The sequence below is a fragment of the Microcaecilia unicolor genome, chromosome 2, assembly GCF_901765095.1.
Source record: "Microcaecilia unicolor chromosome 2, aMicUni1.1, whole genome shotgun sequence".
Classification (NCBI taxonomy): domain Eukaryota; kingdom Metazoa; phylum Chordata; class Amphibia; order Gymnophiona; family Siphonopidae; genus Microcaecilia; species Microcaecilia unicolor.
The window spans coordinates 424686795-424709836 of record NC_044032.1 but is presented as its reverse complement, the minus strand read 5'-3'; the positions used below and the strand labels follow the sequence as shown (position 1 = coordinate 424709836).

Genomic DNA, 23042 nt, shown 5'->3' with positions numbered 1-23042 from the left:
CAGGAGGATTTTTTTTAGACTGGCATCATTTAGAATATCACAATTGCTGAGTCAATAGCCCATGAAGATTTTTGTTTTTTCTAAGAGGTCTGAAGGAGGGCTGTCTTGTTCAACATAGGCTGACCCACTTCAGAGAAAGACTCTGCTTGACAGCAACTGTTTGCTGTAGTTAAGAACTACAAGCAATGGAAAATCAGGCATTACAACATTTTATATACCCTTGAATCAGGCATGTGCCGATGGCCATTTTCGGTGTTTCATGGTTTGGGTTATTTATTATTATTAGGATTTATTTACCATCTTTTTGAAGAAATTCACTCAAGGCAGTGTACAGCATTCATGTGTTTTATTGAATACATTATGATTGCTTCTTACATTGGGTCTTACTACTTTTGTTTGCATACAATCAAAAGGGCCTTATTACCAAAGGTTTTCTCCCATTTTGTGTTTACGGGGCACATGCTAGGTAAATCTAGCTCAAACTTTGTAGCTGAGGGGATGGAGACTTACATGACTTACCCAAAGTGTCAACAAGAATCAGTGAACTTTAAATCCTGGCTTCCCCGATTCTCAGTCTTATGCTTTAACTTGTATTCTACTGCATGAGAAGCAAATATGTTCAGCAGTGAATTCTGCATTTTAGGTTATTAAACAAAAATTTGGCCATTGGGGAGGTACGACAAACACAGCTTGCTCAAGACACAGGATTATCAGATATCAAAATGACCATCACCTGGTTCATATCAACACTGAATTACAGAAAATTTATCAGCTTCTTATAATAAGCTTGAATCATCAGGAATTATAACACTCCATTCACTGCAATATTACTCATACCCACAAAGCATGACTGTGATGGGCAGTGAGGAAACAGCCTCATTCTCAAACACCTACATAACACATTAAAAAAAACCAATGAATCATGACCCCAGGAAAATGAATTGCTGAATGTAAAGGTCAGGTCATAATTAAAGATTCACACTTTTTTGATACCAAAAACAGCATCAAAATAATGATAGCAGGAGAGTTCTGAACAACAACAAATAAATAAATAAACAATCCGAATTTGAGAATAAAAGCAACAAAAGATTACAAACCCCCAAAACCCAAGAACTGATATATTAGGAAATCTAGTACAAATGTTTTAATGCTCTGATCAACTGAATCCCTAAACAAGCCCTGCCCATCCTACAGCCCATGCTGAGACCCTGCTTTTCTGGCTTATTCTCTTTACCTTCCTGGGAATTACCAAAGACAATAAAGGTGCTGCAATAGGGTATGCCTTACACACTATTTCAACCAGCAGCAAGTGAACTACAACAAATAGAGAAAACATATGGAAAACAGCTCCTGGAATTATTTCCAACACAGTAACATATAGCAGTAACACATCAGTGTATCTTTCTCTGCCCTGGAGGGGAAAAGTGTGGCTGGTTTGAATGAAGGTGTACCCCAATACTCCACATGTTTGGAACTAACAACAAAAGGAAACAAATATCAAGTCATCAGGTGTCACTGTCAACAGATTTCAAAGGATGCGGAAAATGCCGGAGGGATCCAGGATGGCATCCACTGAGCAAGATGCTGAACCTTAGCTCCCAAGATTGAGGGTTTTACTTGCTGTTTCTCTATTGGCTTGGCCGTTACAATAGTCACGAGGAAAGGAAAGTCCAGAGGTATTCCTCTAGGCTGGTCTACTCAGGCCCAGACCACTATATCTCAGTTTGCGGAGATGCCGGGTGCTTGCTGCCAGAAATGGAGAGGGCGACCACCCTAGCTTGAGCCTCCAGGTAGCTAAGGAAGAGACTCAAATTACCTGGGTATTGTTGATATATTCAGTGCTGGTGCTCAGATACTCTCGGGGCAAGTTAAGCCAGACTAATAGTCCAGCGCTGAACATTTGGATATAGAAAAATGCTGCAGGTAAAATATTCCCCTGAAGGGAAATCTATATATGGAATCTTGAGAAATAAAAACTGCTGGGAAAATATATTACATCTAGATAACTAGTGAATCATTTTGAAGTTTTTAGTTTTAGGGAGTAAATTACAAAGTCAATTTTGTGTGCATGTGACCACATATACATTTAAATGGATGCTTATAAAATACCAATTGGCATAATGTATGTGCAAGAGCCGGTAGTGGGAGGCAGGGATAGTATTGGGCAGACTTATACGGTCTGTGCCAGAGCCGGTGGTGGGAGGTGAGACTGGTGGTTGGGAGGCGGGGATAGTACTGGGCAGACTTATATGGTCTGTGCCAGAGCTGGTGGTGGGAGGCAGGGCTGGTGGTTGGGGGGCGGGGATAGTGCTGGGCAGACTTATACGGTCTGTGCCCTGAAAAAGACAGGTACAAATCAAGGTAAGGTATACACAAAATGTGGCACATATGAGTTATCTTATTGGGCAGACTGGATGGACCGTGCAGGTCTTTTTCTGCCGTCATCTACTATGTTACTAAGTTACGTAATGGTGTGTACTTTGGGATATGGGCAGAAATGTATATATTATAAAATATGTTAATTCACCTGTTCCATTGTTAGCCTAATCAATTGAGTTCTGGATTATAATGCCCCCCAACAGAATAGGGCTTGGCCCTTCAAGAAACACTCTTGACTAGCTGGGATCCCCCAAAACATCCACTTACTACTACTACTACTATTAAACATTTCTATAGCGCTACTAGACTTACACAGCGCTGTACAAATTAACATGAAAAGACAGTCCCTGCTCAACAGAGCTTACAATCTAAATTGGACAGACGAACAGACAGCTAGGGGTGGGGAAATTGCAGTGGTAGGGGTGATAAGTGAGGGTGTTGAGTAAGAGAGTCATGGTTAGGAGTTGAAAGCAGTAGCAAAAAAATTTCAAAAAGAAAATTCCTCATCAAATAAGATGTTTTCTTGTTGCTTTGCAAGAGATTTCTTGCCTTTCGCTTGACTGACCTGGCTCACATCAGGGAATACCCAGACCTTACAACCACAAAATACATCATCTGTATAACAAAAATAGTTTTTAAGAATCAAAGTTATAAACAGGCTTAAGAGTCAGTTTAGCCAACAAAGATCCAGATAGATATAGACATTCTTTTTTCCCCATTTCTCAGATGGAACATATTCTCCTCCTTATTTCCAGACCATCGATTCAGCACATTTATTTTATTTGAAATGGTCCAATTGTTTGTATTTTTTTTCTTTTGTCATGCATATCAAGTTACACTATGAATGCTGCTATTCCATATGAGAAATGAAGGTTTCTTATTAATTTTTCTTAAAATTATGTAAAACAAAGGGAGTCTTTTACTAAGGTGTGCTAGTATTTTTTTTTTTTTTAGCTTGTATTAAAAATCAGCTGGTGCTAAACGCTGAGACACCAGAAACTCGGCGTTTAGTACCAGCTGTTTTTTAGCGAGAGCTAAAAACGCTAGTGCACCTTAGTAAAACTTATTTTAAAAATGTGTATTTCTATTCTGATTACATTGTTAGCTAGACTGAAAGAAGACCCGAGATCAACAGAGTTCAAACTTCTTTCACTTATCTAACAGCTACTGCTCAGTGGGATTTCAGAGAAAGGCGGGAAAAACCAGAGCATACAGAGCCACTTACACAGTACAATGGTGAAGAAAGGCTTCCATGAACCCAAATAAGACACCCACTACCTCATTGCATCATTCTACCCAGTAGTCTCTTTGCTCTCCAAAATATGGGTCCAATTCCCTTTGGAGATTTATTTATTGTTACTCACAAATGAGATACATAGATTTCCCTTTGTGCATTGGTCGCTCTTTGCAATTTGAAGCTGTCAAATGCAATTGACACTACCAGACCACTATGGAGGTTTTTATTAGTTGTGCAGGGGGGGGGGGGGGGAGTTCGAGAGTCCAGCGGACCCTCTTGAGCCCTCCTTGCAACTCAAAAAAACTCGATGGTGGACTAGTGACCCCTTCACCTCCAAACACTTCCATAAAATCCATGGTGGTTCAGTGGACATCCTCCCAACCCCCCTGACCCGGCAGGCCCCGAGCTGGAACCCCTGGTATCCCCCCTCCACCCCCCATCTCCTTTTCCTACCTTTGTAGGAAGCAGGAGGACCGCCTCCACCCTCAGGCATGCCTGCTTCTAAACTGGAGGCGCCCAGTCCCTGCCTGGTGCATCCTGGGATGCACTGGGAGGGGCCTAAGCACCTCCGGTGCATCTCATAAATATAGTGCCAAGTGCCATTTTGGAAGTGGGTGGGCCCGAGGCAGGAGGGAAGAGGCAGCCCTCCTGCCTCCTACAAAAGGTAGGAAAAAGAGACTGGGGGGAAGGTGGAGGAGAATACTGCTAGACCACCTAGGTTAGTGGCCACCAGGGGGGTCCGGCTCAGGGCCCGCTGGGTCAGGTCGGAGATTTTTTTGGGGGTAGGAAAGGTCCACCAGATCACCAGGGAGGGGGTCGGGAGGTCTTTTTAAGGTCTTGGTGGGGGGGGGGGGGGGGTTGGGTCAGGGATCATGTTGGGGTCTGCTATACCACCAGGGAAAGTTTTGGGGGTAGTGGGGGGGTTGAGAGGTCCGTGCACTGTAAGCGCCTACCTAATTGGGACAAGTCTGCTTGCACTATACAGTGCAAGCAGACTGCTCCCCAAAAGTACAGGTCCAGACCTGTCATAAAATTTGCTCATTAAAAGGTAGGCGCTCATGTCTGTGCATGGTTCGGAATGCTCATTTTAATACTAATGAGCTTGTTGTAATCCATTTGCATAGGGTTGTCGGTAGCTGCTAGCAACTGAATACTGGAGTGCCGCAAGGATCCTGTTTGTCAATTGTACCTTTTAATATATTTTTACTGCCATTGTGTCGATTGTTAAATTGTCTGGATTTGAATTTTAGACTTTATGCTGGTGATATCCAATTCTTGCTTCCAACAGATGATTCAATTCAGATCATTTTTAGTAAATTAGTAAATTATTTTGAAAGCTAATGTGTTGGGAGTGGAAAACATGAAAAAGGATCTGAAGAAGCTAGAACAATGGTCTAAGGTCTGGCAATTAAAATTCAATGCGAAGAAATGCAAAGTGATGCACTTAGGGAATAGAAATCCACGCGAGACGTATGTGTTAGGTGGCGAGAGTCTGATAGGTACGGACGGGGAGAGGGACCTTGGGGTGATAGTATCTGAGGATTTGAAGGCGACGAAACAGTGTGACAAGGCGGTGGCTGTATCTAGAAGGTTGTTGGGTTGTATAGAGAGAGGTGTGACCAGCAGAAGAAAGGGAGTGTTGATGCCCCTGTATAAGTCGTTGGTGAGGCCCCATCTAGAGTATTGTGTTCAGTTTTGGAGGCCGTATCTTGCTAAGGATGTAAAAAGAATCGAAGCGGTGCAAAGAAAAGCTACGAGAATGGTATGGGATTTGCGTAACAAGACGTATGAGGAGAGACTTGCTGACCTGAACATGTATACCCTGGAGGAAAGGAGAAACAGGGGTGATATGATACAGACGTTCAAATATTTGAAAGGTATTAATCCACAAACGAACCTTTTCCGGAGATACGAAGGCGGTAGAACGAGAGGACATGAAATGAGATTGAAGGGGGGCAGACTCAAGAAAAATGTCAGGAAGTATTTCTTCACGGAGAGAGCGGTGGATGCTTGGAATGCCCTCCCGCGGGAGGTGGTGGAGAGGAAAACGGTAACGGAATTCAAACATGCGTGGGATAAACATAAAGGAATCCTGTTCAGAAGGAAAGGATCCTCAGGAGCTTAACCGAGATTGGATAGCAGAGTCGGTAGTGGGAGGCGGGGCTGGATGTTGGGAGGCGGGGATAGTGCGGGGCAGACTTATATGGTCTGTGCCAGAGCCGGTGGTGGGAGGCGGGGATAGTGCTGGGCAGACTTATACGGTCTGTGCCAGAGCCGGTGGTTGGGAGGCGGGGCTGGTGGTTGGGAGGCGGGGCTGGTGGTTGGGAGGCGGGGCTAGTGCTGGGCAGACTTATACGGTCTGTGCCCTGAAGAGCACAGGTACAAATCAAAGTAGGGTATACACAAAAGTAGCACACATGAGTTGTCTTGTTGGGCAGACTGGATGGACCGTGCAGGTCTTTTTCTGCCGTCATCTACTATGTTACTATGTTGGAAGAAAGGAAGTTGCTTAAAGCTAGATGCAAACGACACTGTTGTCACCTTTTATTTCAAAAGATATTCCAGATTTTTTTCAATTTGAGGGCTCAGTAATAGTGATAGAAGAGCATTTGAGAGACTTGGGTGTTATTGTGGACTCTTAGTTGAACATGAATCTGCATATAAATAAGACTGTGAAAAATGTGTTCTTTAAATTATGATTGTTAAGGCATTTAAAAAGATTGCTAATTCCATCCAAATTTAGGACTGTGATTCAAAGCTATGTAATACCATGCTTTGCTTACTGCAATAGTTTGTTACTTGGTTTACCTAAATCACAGCTTAAAGCTTTACAAAATGCCCAAAACTCAATGAATGTTGGTAGATATGAGCATATTACACCTATTTTGAAATCTTTACACTGGCTACCAATTGAGTTTCATATTAAATTTAAAATACTTCTTTTGGTATTTCAGATTCTAGATTCTAACTGGCCAGGTGTCAGAGGCATTATCGGCAAAACTGAGTGTTTAGCAGCCCTCAGTCACTGAGATCTGCACAGCAAGTATATTTAGATGTACCTTCACATCATGCTATAAGATTAAATGAATATAGAATTATCATATTCTATGTTGCAGGTCCCATTTGATGGAATAGTCTACCATTACAGCTAAGAACAATGCAAGAAATCAGTTTAAGCAAGAGCTAAAAACTCATTTTTTTGTGCAAAGCTCATGGAATTGAGAAAGGATAAAGAGCATAATGGTAGTCAGTTGTAATATATTTTTAGTATGATTTTATGTTTGTAAGTTGTACATTGTGTATGTGAAAGTGTAAATCACCAAGAACCATTGGATTGAGCGGTATAGGAAAGACTGAAATCAAACATATAAATGGCAAGAGGCGTACTCACTCGCAAATGCGCAGTAGAGACCCTCTCTGTCCCGCCCCCGCGCCAATATGTGATGACGGGGGCGTGACGGAGAGGGAACCTGCGCACCTGCGAGTGAGGGAACCGCCGTCGCCACCGCCCCCCTCCCCAGGGTTGCTGCTACCGCTCCCCCCACCCACCCAGAGTCGCCGCCGCCACCCACCCTCCACCCGGCCCGGGTACCTGGCTTCACTATTCAAACCGCCGGAACGCAGCACACAGCTCATCTGAGCTGCCGTTGGCCTTCCTTACCTGCCTATGTCCCGCCCTCGCTGACGTTACGTCACACGAGGGTGGAACACACGCAGAGAAGAAGGAAGGCCGACGGCAGCTCAGATGAGCTGTGTGCGCTGCCTTCCGGCGGTTTGAATAGTGAAGCCAGGTACCTGGAGGGGTGGCAGAGGGGCGGTGGCGACCTATCCGGGGGGGGGGCCTTTCAAACCCCCCCTTCCTTTACTAGCCCGTTTTTACGGGATCAACTGCTAGTAAATAAATAAACGGTAAAAGGAATGCACAACCCCTTTGTGCATTAAACTCTAAATAATGTTTGCTTTAGACAGGCTACAACCGGTCAAAGGCAAATGCTCCAAGCACAGTAACCTTTGTGCATCGGGCCCTCAGTTGGATAAACTGAATTCGAAACAAAGGTCTGAACATGCTAAACACAGAAAGTGGGGTAAAGTTATGCAAAGGTGGAGACTGGAAGAATGCTATAAGAATATGTCAATATATTAGAATATCAGGTCCCTCACTGTAAGGTGGGAAAGGTTTGGCACCAGCAAGACACTGACTCATTCAGGCTGTCCATCCTAAGTAAATGAAACTGCTGAGAAAGGTCGCTGTGAGGTATACGATTACTGTAAAAGAAATACAGGAGGTCTCCGACTAAGACTGGGGAAGATGTTGACTGCTCAACAAGTTCACGATTACTGAACAAACGTGGTCAATCTGGAGGTGGCATGGTAGCAAGAAAGCTGACACTGCTAAAGAAAAGCAATATGATGTGCCACACAGCATTTCTAAAATTAAAAAATTGTAAAAATAACCTTATAGGATACTGAAAAGACCTAAGAATTTTTGGGTCTCGGGGCAAATGCCAGGGCCGCCGAGAGACTGAGCTGAGCACAGAGCAGAACCGCTACAAGGCTTGGGGCAGGGCAGGGCGGGACAGGGCTGCGCCCCCCCCCCCCCCCGGATCACTGCAACTCCAAGTACCTTGGCTCGTGGAGATTCCCAGGCCCCGCCAGCAGAAGAAGTCTTCCTCCAGCGCTGTTCTTCACTCCGCCGCATTGCCTGCCCCTGCTTTTTCTCTCACGTCGTGTATGCCCTGTGTCTGCTCCTCTACAACCTCCAAGGGGAGCCCGTCGCCAAAGGTTTCTCTCTCCTGCTCCTGTCAGGACGCGATCATTTGGGTCCCGTCAGGAGCAGGAGAGAGAGAGAGACCCCGGTGCCAGGCCCCCCTTGGAGGCCAGGCCCGGGGGAATTTTGCCACCCCTCTGCGGCCCTGGCAAATGCTCAAAAGTCGCTGTTAAATACCATGTATGTTTACAGCTGCAGTTGAACTTACTGATGTCTAAACAGCGACCAATGCTAAAAGGAAGTCGTATGCAAATGAGATGCATGGAAATTCTGCAAGCAGCTCAATAGGGAAAGCGCCTAGCACATGCGCAGAACAGTCTTTTGGTAAGCTGCTTACCTGCTCCGCACTTGTCCTTGCTTTCCATCAGGCTACCCCTGATTGATTTTACCCAGGCACTTGAGAAATCTTTTGTTTCTTCTTCCACTTCAGGGCTAAACTCTGCCTGGTCGCTGATGTCACTCTTGACACAGAGGGTTGGGAACCCTCCCAGCTGACATCATCACAGGGGTTTTCCCCAGCTGATTGGCTGTCTGTTTTTGTTTCTCTGACCCTTGTGGGAGGGATTTCACAATCACTGGGTTCAGGAGCTGTTCTTGGCACTCCAACACAAGTTTGCTCCTCCTGCTTTCCAATGCTATTGAAAAATGCAAGCAGACTGCTCCTCCCAGAACGACAGTTCAAGCCTGCTGGAAAATTTTGCACGTTAAAGGTAGGCGCTCATTGTCATACATTTGGATTGGATTATTGGTAGCTGCTATGGCCAACGGTTAAAGCCACACAGAACCCCTTTGTGCATTAGACGCTATAACACATTGTCGCCAGAGTAAAGGATGCTGATTGCGGCATTATGTTGTGGGGATACTTTGCAAACTGAAGGGAAAGGGAGATTTGTGAAGAATGAGAGAAAGATGGACAATGCAAAGCACAGGCAGGTCCTACAGGAAAACCTGTTCCAGTCTGTCATAGATCTGAGACTGCACAGAAGATTCAGCTGTCAGGAGGACAAGGGTCCAAAGCATAAAGAAAAGCAGCAATGGAGCAGCCCAGAAAGAAGAAAATGAATACGCTGGGTTGAAATCAACAGAAAATCTGGGGCAAGACTTGAAGACAATACCCAGCTAATACGAAAGAACCCGAGCTATTCTGCTAAGAAGAATTGTTAAAAACTGTTGGAAGACACATAATAAAAGACTCATGGCTGTCATTACTGAACAAGGGGCTTCCATCTAGTACTGAATCAAAGGATGTGAGACAACACAATCAAGACTTTTTGGTTTCTTTTTTAAAACTTCATGAATACTTCTATAATTTTTCCTTTACATTGACAACTGAAGGAAATATAGTACTGTTTTCTGCTATCATGAACTTTACATTAGCAATTATTCAATGTTCCACACTGAAAGTCATGGTAGGCATACAAGCAGGGGTCTGCTCAGAAATGAAATGAGATGGTTACATAGAAATTATGTAAATAATGGGGATGTGTCTTATGTAAAATACCTGGCACATAGTATAGCCCTATCATATAGGTACAAACTGGTTTGGGGCAGAATTTGTTTTCCTCAAAAGTGTGTGAAGACATGAGGTCAGACATTGACTTCTTCAAAATACCTCGTCTGACTTTCGCTAACCACGCATATTTGGACTGTATCATTTTATGCACCTTCTGCCAAACTAGATAGTGCTAAAGGGTATCATTCATTAGTGAGGGGCGGTTAACAAGATTAGCAAGTGTTATGTAACTAATCAGTATTATGTGAATGCACTAACAAGACATGTATTATGGATCTCACAATATTGTAATGCTATATAAGGTGCAGCACAATACTTTGTAATTCAGAGAATCTAATTGCTGAATCCCTGATATAATAAGCACTGATAATGATATGAGAACTGATTATTTAATTCTCTACCAGTGTTGGTGAATGGGATTCTGGAGACTTTGAATTGGACTGTTTCAGATTGCCCAGGGATACTGGTTACCACTCGGCGTCAGGTTAAGAAAATTTCCTCTTATTACAGTGCTGTGTACTGTGTATGACTGGGTTTTCTCTGTGGTCCCTTCTGTGCCTCGTGACCTCTCACTTTTCTTTCCTCTTGCTAGTACAAAGCCAATATAGCAATACTGAAACTTTGTAGGTGGTTTACTTAATTTAATAATTTGGCCAAATATTTCAGCTTGCATTTTTGCTACTTCCATCTCACAGCTGGGAATTTTTCTGTTCTTATCTCAGTGTTTCACTCTCATGGTTGGTTTCTGGGATAACCAGTATGAAGGATCCTTGAACACCCCCTCTGGGTGATGCCCCTCTTTCCTGGTCGAGGGGCTCCCGGGTCTGTCTCATCAGTTGGCACCCCTGATGGGACCCCAGCTCATCTTCGTGGGCACTGAGTGACCTCAGAATACTCTGGCTGGCCATCTAACACTGGCGAGTTCACCTTTGTAGCTATTTGGTTGTTACTGTAGTGTTTCGAAGGTGGTAAGGTGAATTTTCAAGACTGTAGGCTTGACAGGTCAGGTTTCTGTTCAGGTTTCAGGAAGGTCAGGTTTCCGTTCTGGTCAGTTCAGTTCAGTAAAAGGCCAAAATACGGCAAAAAGCATCAGGAGCCTTCAGAGACGGGACATAGTTCTTTATTAGCGAAAATCAATATTCCAAAATTAACCTGGCACGGGCCGTGTTTCGGCGCACAGCGCCTGCGTCAGGGGTCGACTATGTTCTAATGCTAAACTTCTTCCCTATGAAATAGGGTGATAGTCTATGATTAGAAACTGAATCAAACAATCATGTAATTATGTGCTCTAATATAGTGTTAAATATTGACACTGCTGCTCCCTATGTACCTGTGAAAGTGGGAAATCATATATATTCTTGTCTGATTGATACTGGTACAGATCTTTCCTCACTTGGGGTTTCAGCGCAAAAGGCTGGTCTAGAGGTTGTAGGTCAAGAAACTATTATGGGGTAGAGGGAAACGTTTTCCTCCTATTGCCTCTCTAGGCCCTTTCATCACTGAGCATTCTTTCTTAATATCAGCACACTGTCCTGTCAATCTACTGGGAAGGGATCTTCTGTGTAAGCTGACCTGCACCCCTGTTTGAATGACTTTATCCTTTCCCTAAGATCAGCTCCCTTGTGTACAGGCAGTTCTGACATCCGCTCTTGATGCGAAGCACTTGATTCCTCCTGAGCTTATGGATTTATCTGAGGCGCTCTGGGGTGAACCCACGGATGTGGGACTCCTCAAGTTTGTAGAGCCTGTGTGCATTAAGGTTAAGGCAGGTCCCCCAGCATCAGTTCCATAACATACTCTGTCCAGAGAAGCTACAGAAGGTCCGGTGCCCCTCAGAGAGAGTTATCTGGCCCAAGGGTTCCTTAGGGAATGCCAGTCTGCCTGTAATACCTTTATATTGCCCATGACAAAGCCCAAGATGTCCCCAGAAGGTCTCCCGACATAGGTTTGTGCAGGACCTTAGAGTTATTAATAATTATGTGATCCCTAGACACCCAGTAGTGCCAAACCTTACTACTATTATTACCGCCAAACCAGCCTCAGCCACCTATTTTTCTGTCAAGGATTTATGTGCAGCATTTTTTTTTCAATCCTGGTCCATCCCTTGTTGTAGTACTTGTTTGTGAAGGATGGGGCAACTCTGCTGGACTAGGCACCCTCAGGGGTATGTAGAGTCACCCACTATTTTCTCCCAAACCTTGCATAAAGACCTGTCAAGTATTACTTTTCACTCAGGCACTTCCCTTATTCAGTATGTAGTTGACCTAGCTTACTGTCTTCCCCCAGATCCTCTCAATGTGTGCAAGACACCCATCATTTACTGGCTGAACTAGCTGAAAGAGGTCAGAGGGTGTCACTAAAGAAAATTATAGTTCAACTCCCAAGAAGCAGGATATCTGGGATTTATTTTGACCCCTGGACATCATAAGCTCTCCCCAAAGTGGTTTGAGGCTATTAAGGATCTCCCAAGTCCCTGTTCCAAGAGACATGTTAGCACTCTTCTTGGCATGGCAGGGTTTTGTCGTGCATGGATACCTGCTTTTGGGGAAGCAGTGAAACCTTCTGTAGCCTTGAAAATGAAAGTAGCCCCTGAGAAAATTGGATGTCTAATTTTTAGACTGCATTACATAGACTTAAATATACGCTTATGATAGCACCTGCTCTGAGCCTTCCTGATTATAACCAGCCTTTTACTCTGTTCACAAAAACCAGGGTGTTGCTTCTGGGGTCCTGACTCAACCTTGGTGCCCCAATAATAGGCCCACTGCTTATTACTCTTGTCAGCTGGACCCTATGGCTAAAGGAGCAGTTTCTTGTTTGAGAGCTGCAGCTGCTATTATTAAAAAAGCATAAGCCTTGGTGCTGGGTCACCCATTAACCGTTATGGTACCGAATGCAGTGGAGGCCTTATTGCTGCAAATAATACTCAACATTTTTCTAACCAATGTCTTAACCCTTATGAAATTAGATTACTTACAGAAGAGTGTCAGACTAAAGAGGTGTTCAATACTCAACCCTGCAATGCAGTTACTGGTTCCTGCAGAAGGCAAGACTCATCATGATTGCTGACAGTTGGTGGAAGCTGTGGAAAACCCCCGACTGAATCTCACAGACATCGCTCTGCCCAACGCAGACTATGTGCTGTTCACCAATGGATCTTCTTTACTGCACAAGGGAACCAGGGTCACCGGATATGCTGTTACAACTGAACTAAGAAGTATGGGAGGCTAAACCTGTTTTCTTCTACAGGTGCTCAGACAGCTGCACAAATAGCTCTCACTTGGGTGTTTATTCTCTCCAGGAGCATCTGCTACCATTTATACAGACTAAGTATGCATTTAGAATTTGCCATGCCAAAGGTCAGTTCTGGAAGGAGTGTGGATTTGTGACATCATCAGGACAATTCCCACACTGCGAAGATAAGAGACCTTCTGCAAGCTATACAGCTTCCTTCTCCATTAACTATCGTGCACTGCTGAGCTCATACTGGGGAGGACACGAACACTGTCAGGGGAAACACCCCTGCTGATGCTGCAGGTAAAGCTGCCGTTTTGCAACCTCTCTCTCTCCTTGTTTTAAAAGTTCCAGCAAATAGCTTATGACCTCCCCTTGATGTCTACGAGATGGTACTACCTGGATATAGGCAAATGATTGTCCCAAAGTCACACACTCGGATCTTATTGTACTGAGACACATCATTAATTCTAAGTACAGGAAGTGATTATCGGGCTATCAGCCCTCCATTAAAACGGGAAATTGAAGGAAAGCATAGGACTAGGCATTCTGCTATTACGAACTGTAGTCATTCAGTGAAGGAATATGGAGGAGTATGTAGCAATTATTCAGTGTTCTACACTGAACGGTCATGTTAAGTATACAAGGGAGGGGGGGTCTGCTCAGAAATGAAATGAGATGATCTCGTAGAAGTTATATAAATAACGGGGATGTGTCTTATGTAAAATACCTGGCACATAGTATAGCCCTATTGGTTTTGGGCAGAATTTGTTTTCCTCAAAAGTGTGTGAAGACGTGAGAGATCAGACATTGACTTCTTCAAGCTACCTCTTGATCGACTTTCACTAACCAAGCATATTTGGACTGTATCATTTTATGCACCTTCTGCCAAATTAGATACTGCTAAAGGTATCATTCACTTGCGAGGGGCGGTTAACAAGATTAGCAAGTGTTATGTAACTAATCAGCATTATGTATATGCACTAACAAGACATGTATATATTATCCTGGGTTGTACTTACGGAAGTCACAATATTGTAATGCTATATAAGGTGCAGAACAATGTTTTGTAGTTCAGAGAATCTGACTGCTGAATCCCTGTCTCTTACAGCTGATATAATAAACATTTTCTTCTAATGTTATGAGAACTGATTATTTAATTCTCTACCAGTGTTGGTGGATGGAATTCTGGAGACTTTGAATTGGACTGTTTTGGATTACCTAGAGATACCAGATACCGCTTGGCGCCAGGTACAGTGGGGGAAATAAGTATTTGATCCCTTGCTGATTTTGTAAGTTTGCCCACTGACAAAGACATGAGCAGCCCATAATTGAAGGGTAGGTTATTGGTAACAGTGAGAGATAGCACATCACAAATTAAATCCGGAAAATCACATTGTGGAAAGTATATGAATTTATTTGCATTCTGCAGAGGGAAATAAGTATTTGATCCCCCACCAACCAGTAAGAGATCTGGCCCCTACAGACCAGGTAGATGCTCCAAATCAACTCGTTACCTGCATGACAGACAGCTGTCGGCAATGGTCACCTGTATGAAAGACACCTGTCCACAGACTCAGTGAATCAGTCAGACTCTAACCTCTACAAAATGGCCAAGAGCAAGGAGCTGTCTAAGGATGTCAGGGACAAGATCATACACCTGCACAAGGCTGGAATGGGCTACAAAACCATCAGTAAGACGCTGGGCGAGAAGGAGACAACTGTTGGTGCCATAGTAAGAAAATGGAAGAAGTACAAAATGACTGTCAATCGACAAAGATCTGGGGCTCCACGCAAAATCTCACCTCGTGGGGTATCCTTGATCATGAGGAAGGTTAGAAATCAGCCTACAACTACAAGGGGGGAATTTGTCAATGATCTCAAGGCAGCTGGGACCACTGTCACCACGAAAACCATTGGTAACACATTACGACATAACGGATTGCAATCCTGCAGTGCCCGCAAGGTCCCCCTGCTCCGGAAGGCACATGTGACGGCCCGTCTGAGGTTTGCCAGTGAACACCTGGATGATGCCGAGAGTGATTGGGAGAAGGTGCTGTGGTCAGATGAGACAAAAATTGAGCTCTTTGGCATGAACTCAACTCGCCGTGTTTGGAGGAAGAGAAATGCTGCCTATGACCCAAAGAACACCGTCCCCACTGTCAAGCATGGAGGTGGAAATGTTATGTTTTGGGGGTGTTTCTCTGCTAAGGGCACAGGACTACTTCACCGCATCAATGGGAGAATGGATGGGGCCATGTACCGTACAATTCTGAGTGACAACCTCCTTCCCTCCGCCAGGGCCTTAAAAATGGGTCGTGGCTGGGTCTTCCAGCACGACAATGACCCAAAACATACAGCCAAGGCAACAAAGGAGTGGCTCAGGAAGAAGCACATTAGGGTCATGGAGTGGCCTAGCCAGTCACCAGACCTTAATCCCATTGAAAACTTATGGAGGGAGCTGAAGATGCGAGTTGCCAAGCGACAGCCCAGAACTCTTAATGATTTAGAGATGATCTGCAAAGAGGAGTGGACCAAAATTCCTCCTGACATGTGTGCAAACCTCATCATCAACTACAGAAGACGTCTGACCGCTGTGCTTGCCAACAAGGGTTTTGCCACCAAGTATTAGGTCTTGTTTGCCAGAGGGATTAAATACTTATTTCCCTCTGCAGAATGCAAATAAATTCATATACTTTCCACAATGTGATTTTCCGGATTTAATTTGTGATGTGCTATCTCTCACTGTTACCAATAACCTACCCTTCAATTATGGGCTGCTCATGTCTTTGTCAGTGGGCAAACTTACAAAATCAGCAAGGGATCAAATACTTATTTCCCCCACTGTAAGAACATTTCCTCTTATTACAGTGTATGGCTAGGTTTTTTTCTGTGGTCCCTTCTGTTACTCTTAATCTCTCGCTTTTCTTTCTTCGTGCTAGTACAAAACCAATACAGCAATATAGAAACTTTGAAGGTGGTTTATTTAACTGAATAATTTGGCCAAATATTTCAGTTTGCACTTTGTTACTTCCATCTCAGAGCAATGAAATTTTCTGTTCTTATCTCAGTGTTTCACTCTCAGGGTTGGTTTTTGGGATACCCTTCTTTCCAGGTTGATGGCTCCTTGAACCCTATCTGGGTGAGGTCCTTGTTTCCTTGTCAAGGGGCTCTCAGGTCCAACCCATATTTTGTAGAGCTCAGTGAAACAACCTGCTGCTTTAATGCATTTTGAATTATACTTTTCAGCCAACAGAATGTGAAAAATGCTACAAGCGTCTGTAAATTTTTTAAAGCAGGTTAAAAAGATTTACCATTCCATTTTGAAATATAATACGATTTATTGAAATACACATTTTAAAACTCATATGCGCACATTTTTACATTACTGGACTGGCAGAAAGATTCCATCAGTTTTGAAAGGCCTGTACTAATGTTTTCCTTTCCCAATGATCCCTGAACCAAGGCATAGGATGGAAACACACACTTTGCAGTGCCAGTTGCAGAAGGGACTGGAAGCTGCGCCTCTGGGCTTCTGTGTTCACAGGTCAGTGCTTCAACTACTAGAAGATATCTGCCTGGGAGTCTCCTTTCATATTTGGTCACCTACAATTTGGTTGTTGACTTTATTTCTAAGTATTTGGATAGATTTTAGGTATCTAGCCATCTTTATACCTGGCTGGAAAACAAACAAAAAAAAATCACTCTTTTTCTGAGTAATTTATTTATTGCTACACACAGCTGTCTCTCCATGTGCAGTTTTCTGCACCATTTTTCTCATCCCTAATTTGCCTGCTAGCCAGCAGTTCCTGCATGTTTCTTAATTTCTTGCTCTGTAGTCCACAGGCTTAACTTTAGTGGTCAGGTAATCTGAACAGTACAAAAAAAAAATCCTATTTGTTGTCAGATTTGGTGTGGTTTCTGTTTACATTTTGTAAAAGTGGTAAGGTCAGCTAGCTTCCTCACACTGCTCCCACAGCACACACAGCCTTTGCTACAGGTTTAGAGCAGTGGGTTCTCCTGAACAGAACCTTTGCTCTGTGCTGCTGTATTAAGGATGTGGATAAATGAGTCCCGGGGGACCAAGTGAAAGCAGCAACCTTAAATTCTGGATCACAATACACTCCTGGTGTAGTTAGTAAGAATCCTTTGCAGGCTCAGTTTAAACAGGACTGTCAGTGCATGCCCCACACCTTTCCCACCACCTGTCACTATACAGTGGCAATATAACACAAACTGGGTGGGGTAGAAGAGAGAATAAATATAGTATGAGAGTATAGGGAAGCGTCACTGGTTCCCAACCCTGTCATGGAGGCACAGTTAACCAGTTTGGTGTCCAGGCTATCTGTACTTAATATGAATGTGACAGATTTGCAAATACAGGAGACACAGTGTACGCAAAACTATCTCATGCATATCCATTGCAACTACTGAGAAAACCAGAACTGGTTGGGTGTGTCTCCAGAACTAGGTTTGGAAACTGTAGTGTTCATGCATGGACACTTGTGTGTCAATTTCCTGGTTGCAGAAACTTAGGCATGTAAACTTTATGTTACCCACATCATTTTCCACAACCCAGAAATTTACATGACTATCCACACATGCACAAATGAAAATATGTCACAGATGAACAGTGTCAGATGTGTATCACATTCCTTTAGTAAGAAAATTCTAAGAAGCCCTTCCCAACTGTTACCAAATCTGATTTTTAAATAAGGTTTATAGTGCTCCATATTTTCTTTGGTTATATCTTAGTTTTTTTTTTTTAACAAAAAGATTTTCAATAAATTGTGACTTTTGCAATCAGAAAAACCAACAGTGCTTTTAATATCGATATTCATGTAACAGGAAACACAGTTATTGTTGAAAAGGAAATCAGGTTTAAGTGATGCAGGAAGCTGAAACAACATTAAAGGGCACAGCAAAACCTCACAAGCAAAAATTTGTTGCCTGAAACTAAGAAGGTTCTGAATATTGAATAGTGTTGGTGGTTTAAGAGGGTGAGGATTATTCTAGAGACACCCCGCTGGGCCTGGCCTCATTAATGTCACTGAAGAGATCAGAAGGGCGTCAGGAGATGCTGTTGCTAGGCACCAGTCACTTTCATAGGGTCTACTTAATGAGTTCATCGATGCTCCATTATTATTTTTTTTTTTTTTTTGCAAGGAGTGGAGGGGAAGGAAAAGGGGAAGAGTTCCAGTCAGTAAAAAAAACAACTTCATAGAAGAGACCAGAGGCCTGACCCAGCGACAAGCACTACATTCTGCCATGGAGACGGTCTGATTCTGAAGGCAGGACTCTGGGGCAGAGGATAGACCCTGGGGGGGGGGGGGGGGGAGGAGGGAGGAGTGTTTCAGCCATCATAGGACAGAGACATCTAGTAGCCAGATTCAGACATCCATGATTACAGGGTTCCAAAAGGATCCATGGGGGATGGCCCCTGGCTGACTGTCCCTATAAGGAGCGGGCTATGGGGGTCTTTTACATAGGCGTGCTGGCAGTTTTAACGCGCGTTAAAAATAGGCGTCCACTAAACGCTAAAGACGCCAATGTATTCCTATTGGCGTCTTTAGCGTTTAGCGCGCACCTATTTTTAACACTCTACAAACGTTAGTGCACCTACGTATAAGACCCCCTATGTGATCCATCCAAGTACTAATCAGGGCCAACCCTGCTTAGCTTCCGAGACCAGATGAGACTGAGCACACTCAGGGCGGTGTGGACATAGGCATGGGTGGACTACGCCAACAGGGGAGGAGAAAATAAAAACAGGGCTCCAGTGAAAGAGGGGAAGGTGGAAAGGGGAGGTATAAGCTCCTGGCCGCTTAAATAGCACTTAGCCAGCTAAGCGCTAATATTCAGCATGAGATATTCCGCTGAATATTAGTGCTTAGCAGCTAACTGGCTAGCCGCAACTATTAAGTACTTCGCTGGCTGAGTTTAGCGGCCAAATTGGACTTAACCAGCCAGCGCTGAATGCTAACTTGGTCAGTTCAGTTTGAACCAGCCATAAAAAAAAAAAAATTCAGTGTCAGTCACCGGCCCACATTATATATCCGGGCTCAGCGCTGATCATGGAACTTAGCAGGCCTGCCTCCTGCAGGCTGAATATCGGCCTCAAGGTTTATTGGTGATTGTACCAGCTGGTGCAGTAACTAGCTTTGCGCTATGATAAATATTTCAATAGATGTATAATGATTGTGTTGCATCTGTTCACCAATAAAAGAGATGTAAAGAAAAAGCAGGACCCCCTTACCAGTCCGTAGAGATGGGTCAGATGCCGCAAACAGTGAGCTCATTCCCATGTTAAATTGCTCTGATGCGAATATCTGCAGGACAAAAGGGAAACAGGACTTGATATACCGCCTTTGAGGGTTTTTTTTTTTTTTTTGCAACTACATTCAAAGCAGTTTACATATATTCAGGTACTTATTTTTTGTACCAGGGGCAATGGAGGGTTAAGTGACTTGCCCAGAGTCACAAGGAGCTGCAGTGGGAATTCAACTCAGTTCCCCAGGATCAAAGTCCACTGCACTAACCACTAGGCTACTCCTCCACATTTACTGAAAACACATGTTAAGGTGATACACAATGTAAAACAATTACAAAGTGCAGCAAAAACATCCACCAAAGCAATGTAAAAAAAAAAAAGTTTTTTCAAAAAGTGCAGAAACTGTTTAGAAATAGAAAGATCAATTTTCAAATGGACTTACCAGCAGCCAGTAAATATATATATCCACCACCCGTCCTCACATTCCTAACGTTTTAAATTTATTTATTTATTAGGATTTATTTACTACCTTTTTGAAGGAATTCACTTAAGGCGGTGTACAGTAAAAATAGATCAAACATGAGCAATAGACAATTACACCACTTAGTCACCTCTCCCCTCTCCAGTCGGTTCAAAACTCTGCTGCCCGTCTCATCTTCCGCCAGGGTCGCTTTACTCATACTACCCCTCTCCTCAAGACCCTTCACTGGCTCCCTATCCGTTTTCGCATCCTGTTCAAACTTCTTCTACTAACCTATAAATGTATTCACTCTGCTGCTCTCCAGTATCTCTCCACACTCGTCCTTCCCTACACCCCTTCCCGTGCACTCCGCTCCATGGATAAATCCTTCTTATCTGTTCCCTTCTCCACTACTGCCAACTCCAGACTTCGCGCCTTCTGTCTCGCTGCACCCTACGCCTGGAATAAGCTTCCTGAGCCCCTACGTCTTGCCCCATCCTTGGCCACCTTTAAATCTAGACTGAAAGCCCACCTCTTTAACATTGCTTTTGACTCGTAACCACTTGTAACCACTCGCCTCTACCTACCCTCCTCTCTTCCTTCCCGTTCACATTAATTGATTTGATTTGCTTACTTTATTTATTTTTTGTCTATTAGATTGTAAGCTCTTTGAGCAGGGACTGTCTTTCTTCTATGTTTGTGCAGCGCTGCATATGCCTTGTAGCGCTATAGAAATGCTAAATAGTAGTAGTAGTAGTAAAAATATTCAAAAACAATACAAAGTATGGCATGGTATACTACTTACAATGTCAACACAATACGTAATAGAACATTATAATTGGTAGTGAAGGGTAAAGCAAAGATGTAACATATAGATAGGTAAGGAAGTAGGAAGAGTTTCAATAATTTATTTGCTGCCAAATAAACAAGTTATTTTATTTTTATAATCATGGGCCTTGTATCTGTTACTTGTCAGCATAACCAGGGCTGTGAACTTGGATCTATAAATCCAGAACCATATGTATGAATTCCAAAGTGCTAATTATAACAAGTTATGTTCCTGTCTGCAACAACCTCTAAGAGGCAGTGTGAATCTGTTATAGCCCTACAGCACTATGGGTGGGACCTTGAGCTGCCTCTGAAATGGCTCATGGCTGAAGGTAAACCTCAGGCTGGCACTGAATAAATAAAAGGTAACTGCAATACCTAACCATAACCCAAAATTAAAAAAAAAAAAATAATAATGAGTAAGAGAAAGGGGACTGGATTTGATATACTACCTTTCTGTAGTTACAATCAAAGCGGGTTATATATTTTATATACAGGTACTTATTTTGTACCTGGGGCTGAAGCAGTGATACAAACTGCCTTAATGCACTATGTAGCAATGCCCCTTTCAGTCCTACAATTCTTGCAAAAATATTACTTTTGCATAGGAACACTACCCCTAAGAGAGATGAAGTGCTGAGCTTTTACAGCACACAAGTGCCACCCCAAGCCTATAATGCTAATATGCTTTGGTGGAATAAAATGTTTAAAAAAAGGATTACTGCATCTCTTTTAAAGTCTGAACCCCTACTGCATCCTGCCAAAGAAAATCTCCCAGTACAGGAGCTGTTTGACAGGCTTAAGAGGCCACAGAGCTACTAGGGAGACCAGGGAAGATGTCCCATGATGGGCATGCAGCAGGTCACTTACAGCATCAGCAAGCAAGTTGCTCAGGAGGTGTCAAACTCCAGAGCGAACTCTGCCCAGGCTCTGTTCTGTATTACCTAGTGCTTTTTTTGTGCCGGTACGCACCAGTACGGTGTACCGGCACCTTTTTTTTGTCCGGCAGCTCCCCGACGTTTCGTTCTGCTCCCTGCATTTACCAAAGTCCCCTCTCCCATGTCCAGCGTTTCAACTCAAAGAGTGTGCACTGTGTTTAAACAGTGTCAGGGCCGCTGAGAGACTGGGCCAGGCCTGGGGCTCCGGCCCTGCCCCCAAGGTCGTCGTCATCGCCCCCTCCCAGGCCGCCGCACCGCAGTCCCCACCCGCACCCCTCCGTCTGCCACCGGGCCAGGCCCCTGCATTGAAATCATCACAGCGCCTCACCTGTTACCTCGCTCCATGACTGAAAGCACAGCGAGCAGCAGCAGATCGGATTCACCTCCCTTCGGGCCTTCCCTCCCTGTGTCCCGCCCTCGTCTGCTGTAACTTCCGTGAGGGCAGGACACAGGGAGGGAAGGCCCGAAGGGAGACGAATCCGATCTGCCGCTGCTCGCTGCGCTTTCAGTCATGGAGCAAGGTGACAGGTGAGGCGCTGTGATGATTTCAAAACAGGGGGCCCGCCCGGTGGCGGATGGTCGACGGAGCTGAGGGCAGGCGAGATCGGGATCTGCGGCACCGGGCCCCCCCTTGGAGGCCCGGGGAATTTTGTCCCCCCGCCCCCCCCTCTCGGCGGCCCTGAACAGTGTACACTATCCCCCTAATTCTATATATGGCACTCAAAAGTGCATTTGCAAATTTGGGCGTGCACGCAATTTAATTGAACAAGCCAATTAGCACCAATAATTGGGTGCAAACAATTATTGGTGTTAGTTGGCACCCATTTGAATTTATGCATGCATCTTTGTAGTCAGTATTCTATAAAGAGGCACACATAAATCTTTACGTACGGATCCATAAAGGGGGTATCGCCATGGGCGGATCAGGGCATTCCTACAATCTGAGCGCAGTGTTACAGAATAAGGCAGATACACACCTAATTTAAACACAAGGATTTACACCAGGTTAAAGTCAGTGTACATCCTCACACCTACAATTGCGTGCAGATCCCGGCGCCCGACTGAGTACTGTTTGTTGAATTTTTTGCCCCATTCATATAATTTACTCCTATGTGCACACTCTTAATAACATTCTTTTCAAACAAAGAAACAAAACATTTCTGTATATATACAGTGGGGGAAATAAGTATTTGATCCCTTGCTGATTTTGTAAGTTTGCCCACTGACAAAGACATGAGCAGCCCATAATTGAAGGGTAGGTTATTGGTAACAGTGAGAGATAGCACATCACAAATTAAATCCGGAAAATCACATTGTGGAAAGTATATGAATTTATTTGCATTCTGCAGAGGGAAATAAGTATTTGATCCCCCACCAACCAGTAAGAGATCTGGCCCCTACAGACCAGGTAGAT

At 44.0% G+C, this 23042-nt stretch overlaps 1 protein-coding gene across 2 annotated transcripts in view; it reads right to left on the bottom strand.

Moving 5' to 3' along the window:
- The window catches only part of NFKB1 (nuclear factor kappa B subunit 1), a 205836-nt gene that overhangs the window by 131334 nt on the left and 51460 nt on the right, over positions 1–23042 (bottom strand). For both annotated transcript variants that reach the window (XM_030190754.1, XM_030190755.1), the window contains one exon: positions 19388–19460. In XM_030190754.1, coding sequence (XP_030046614.1) covers positions 19388–19460 — 73 coding nt within the window. The remainder of the gene's footprint in view (positions 1–19387; positions 19461–23042) is intronic.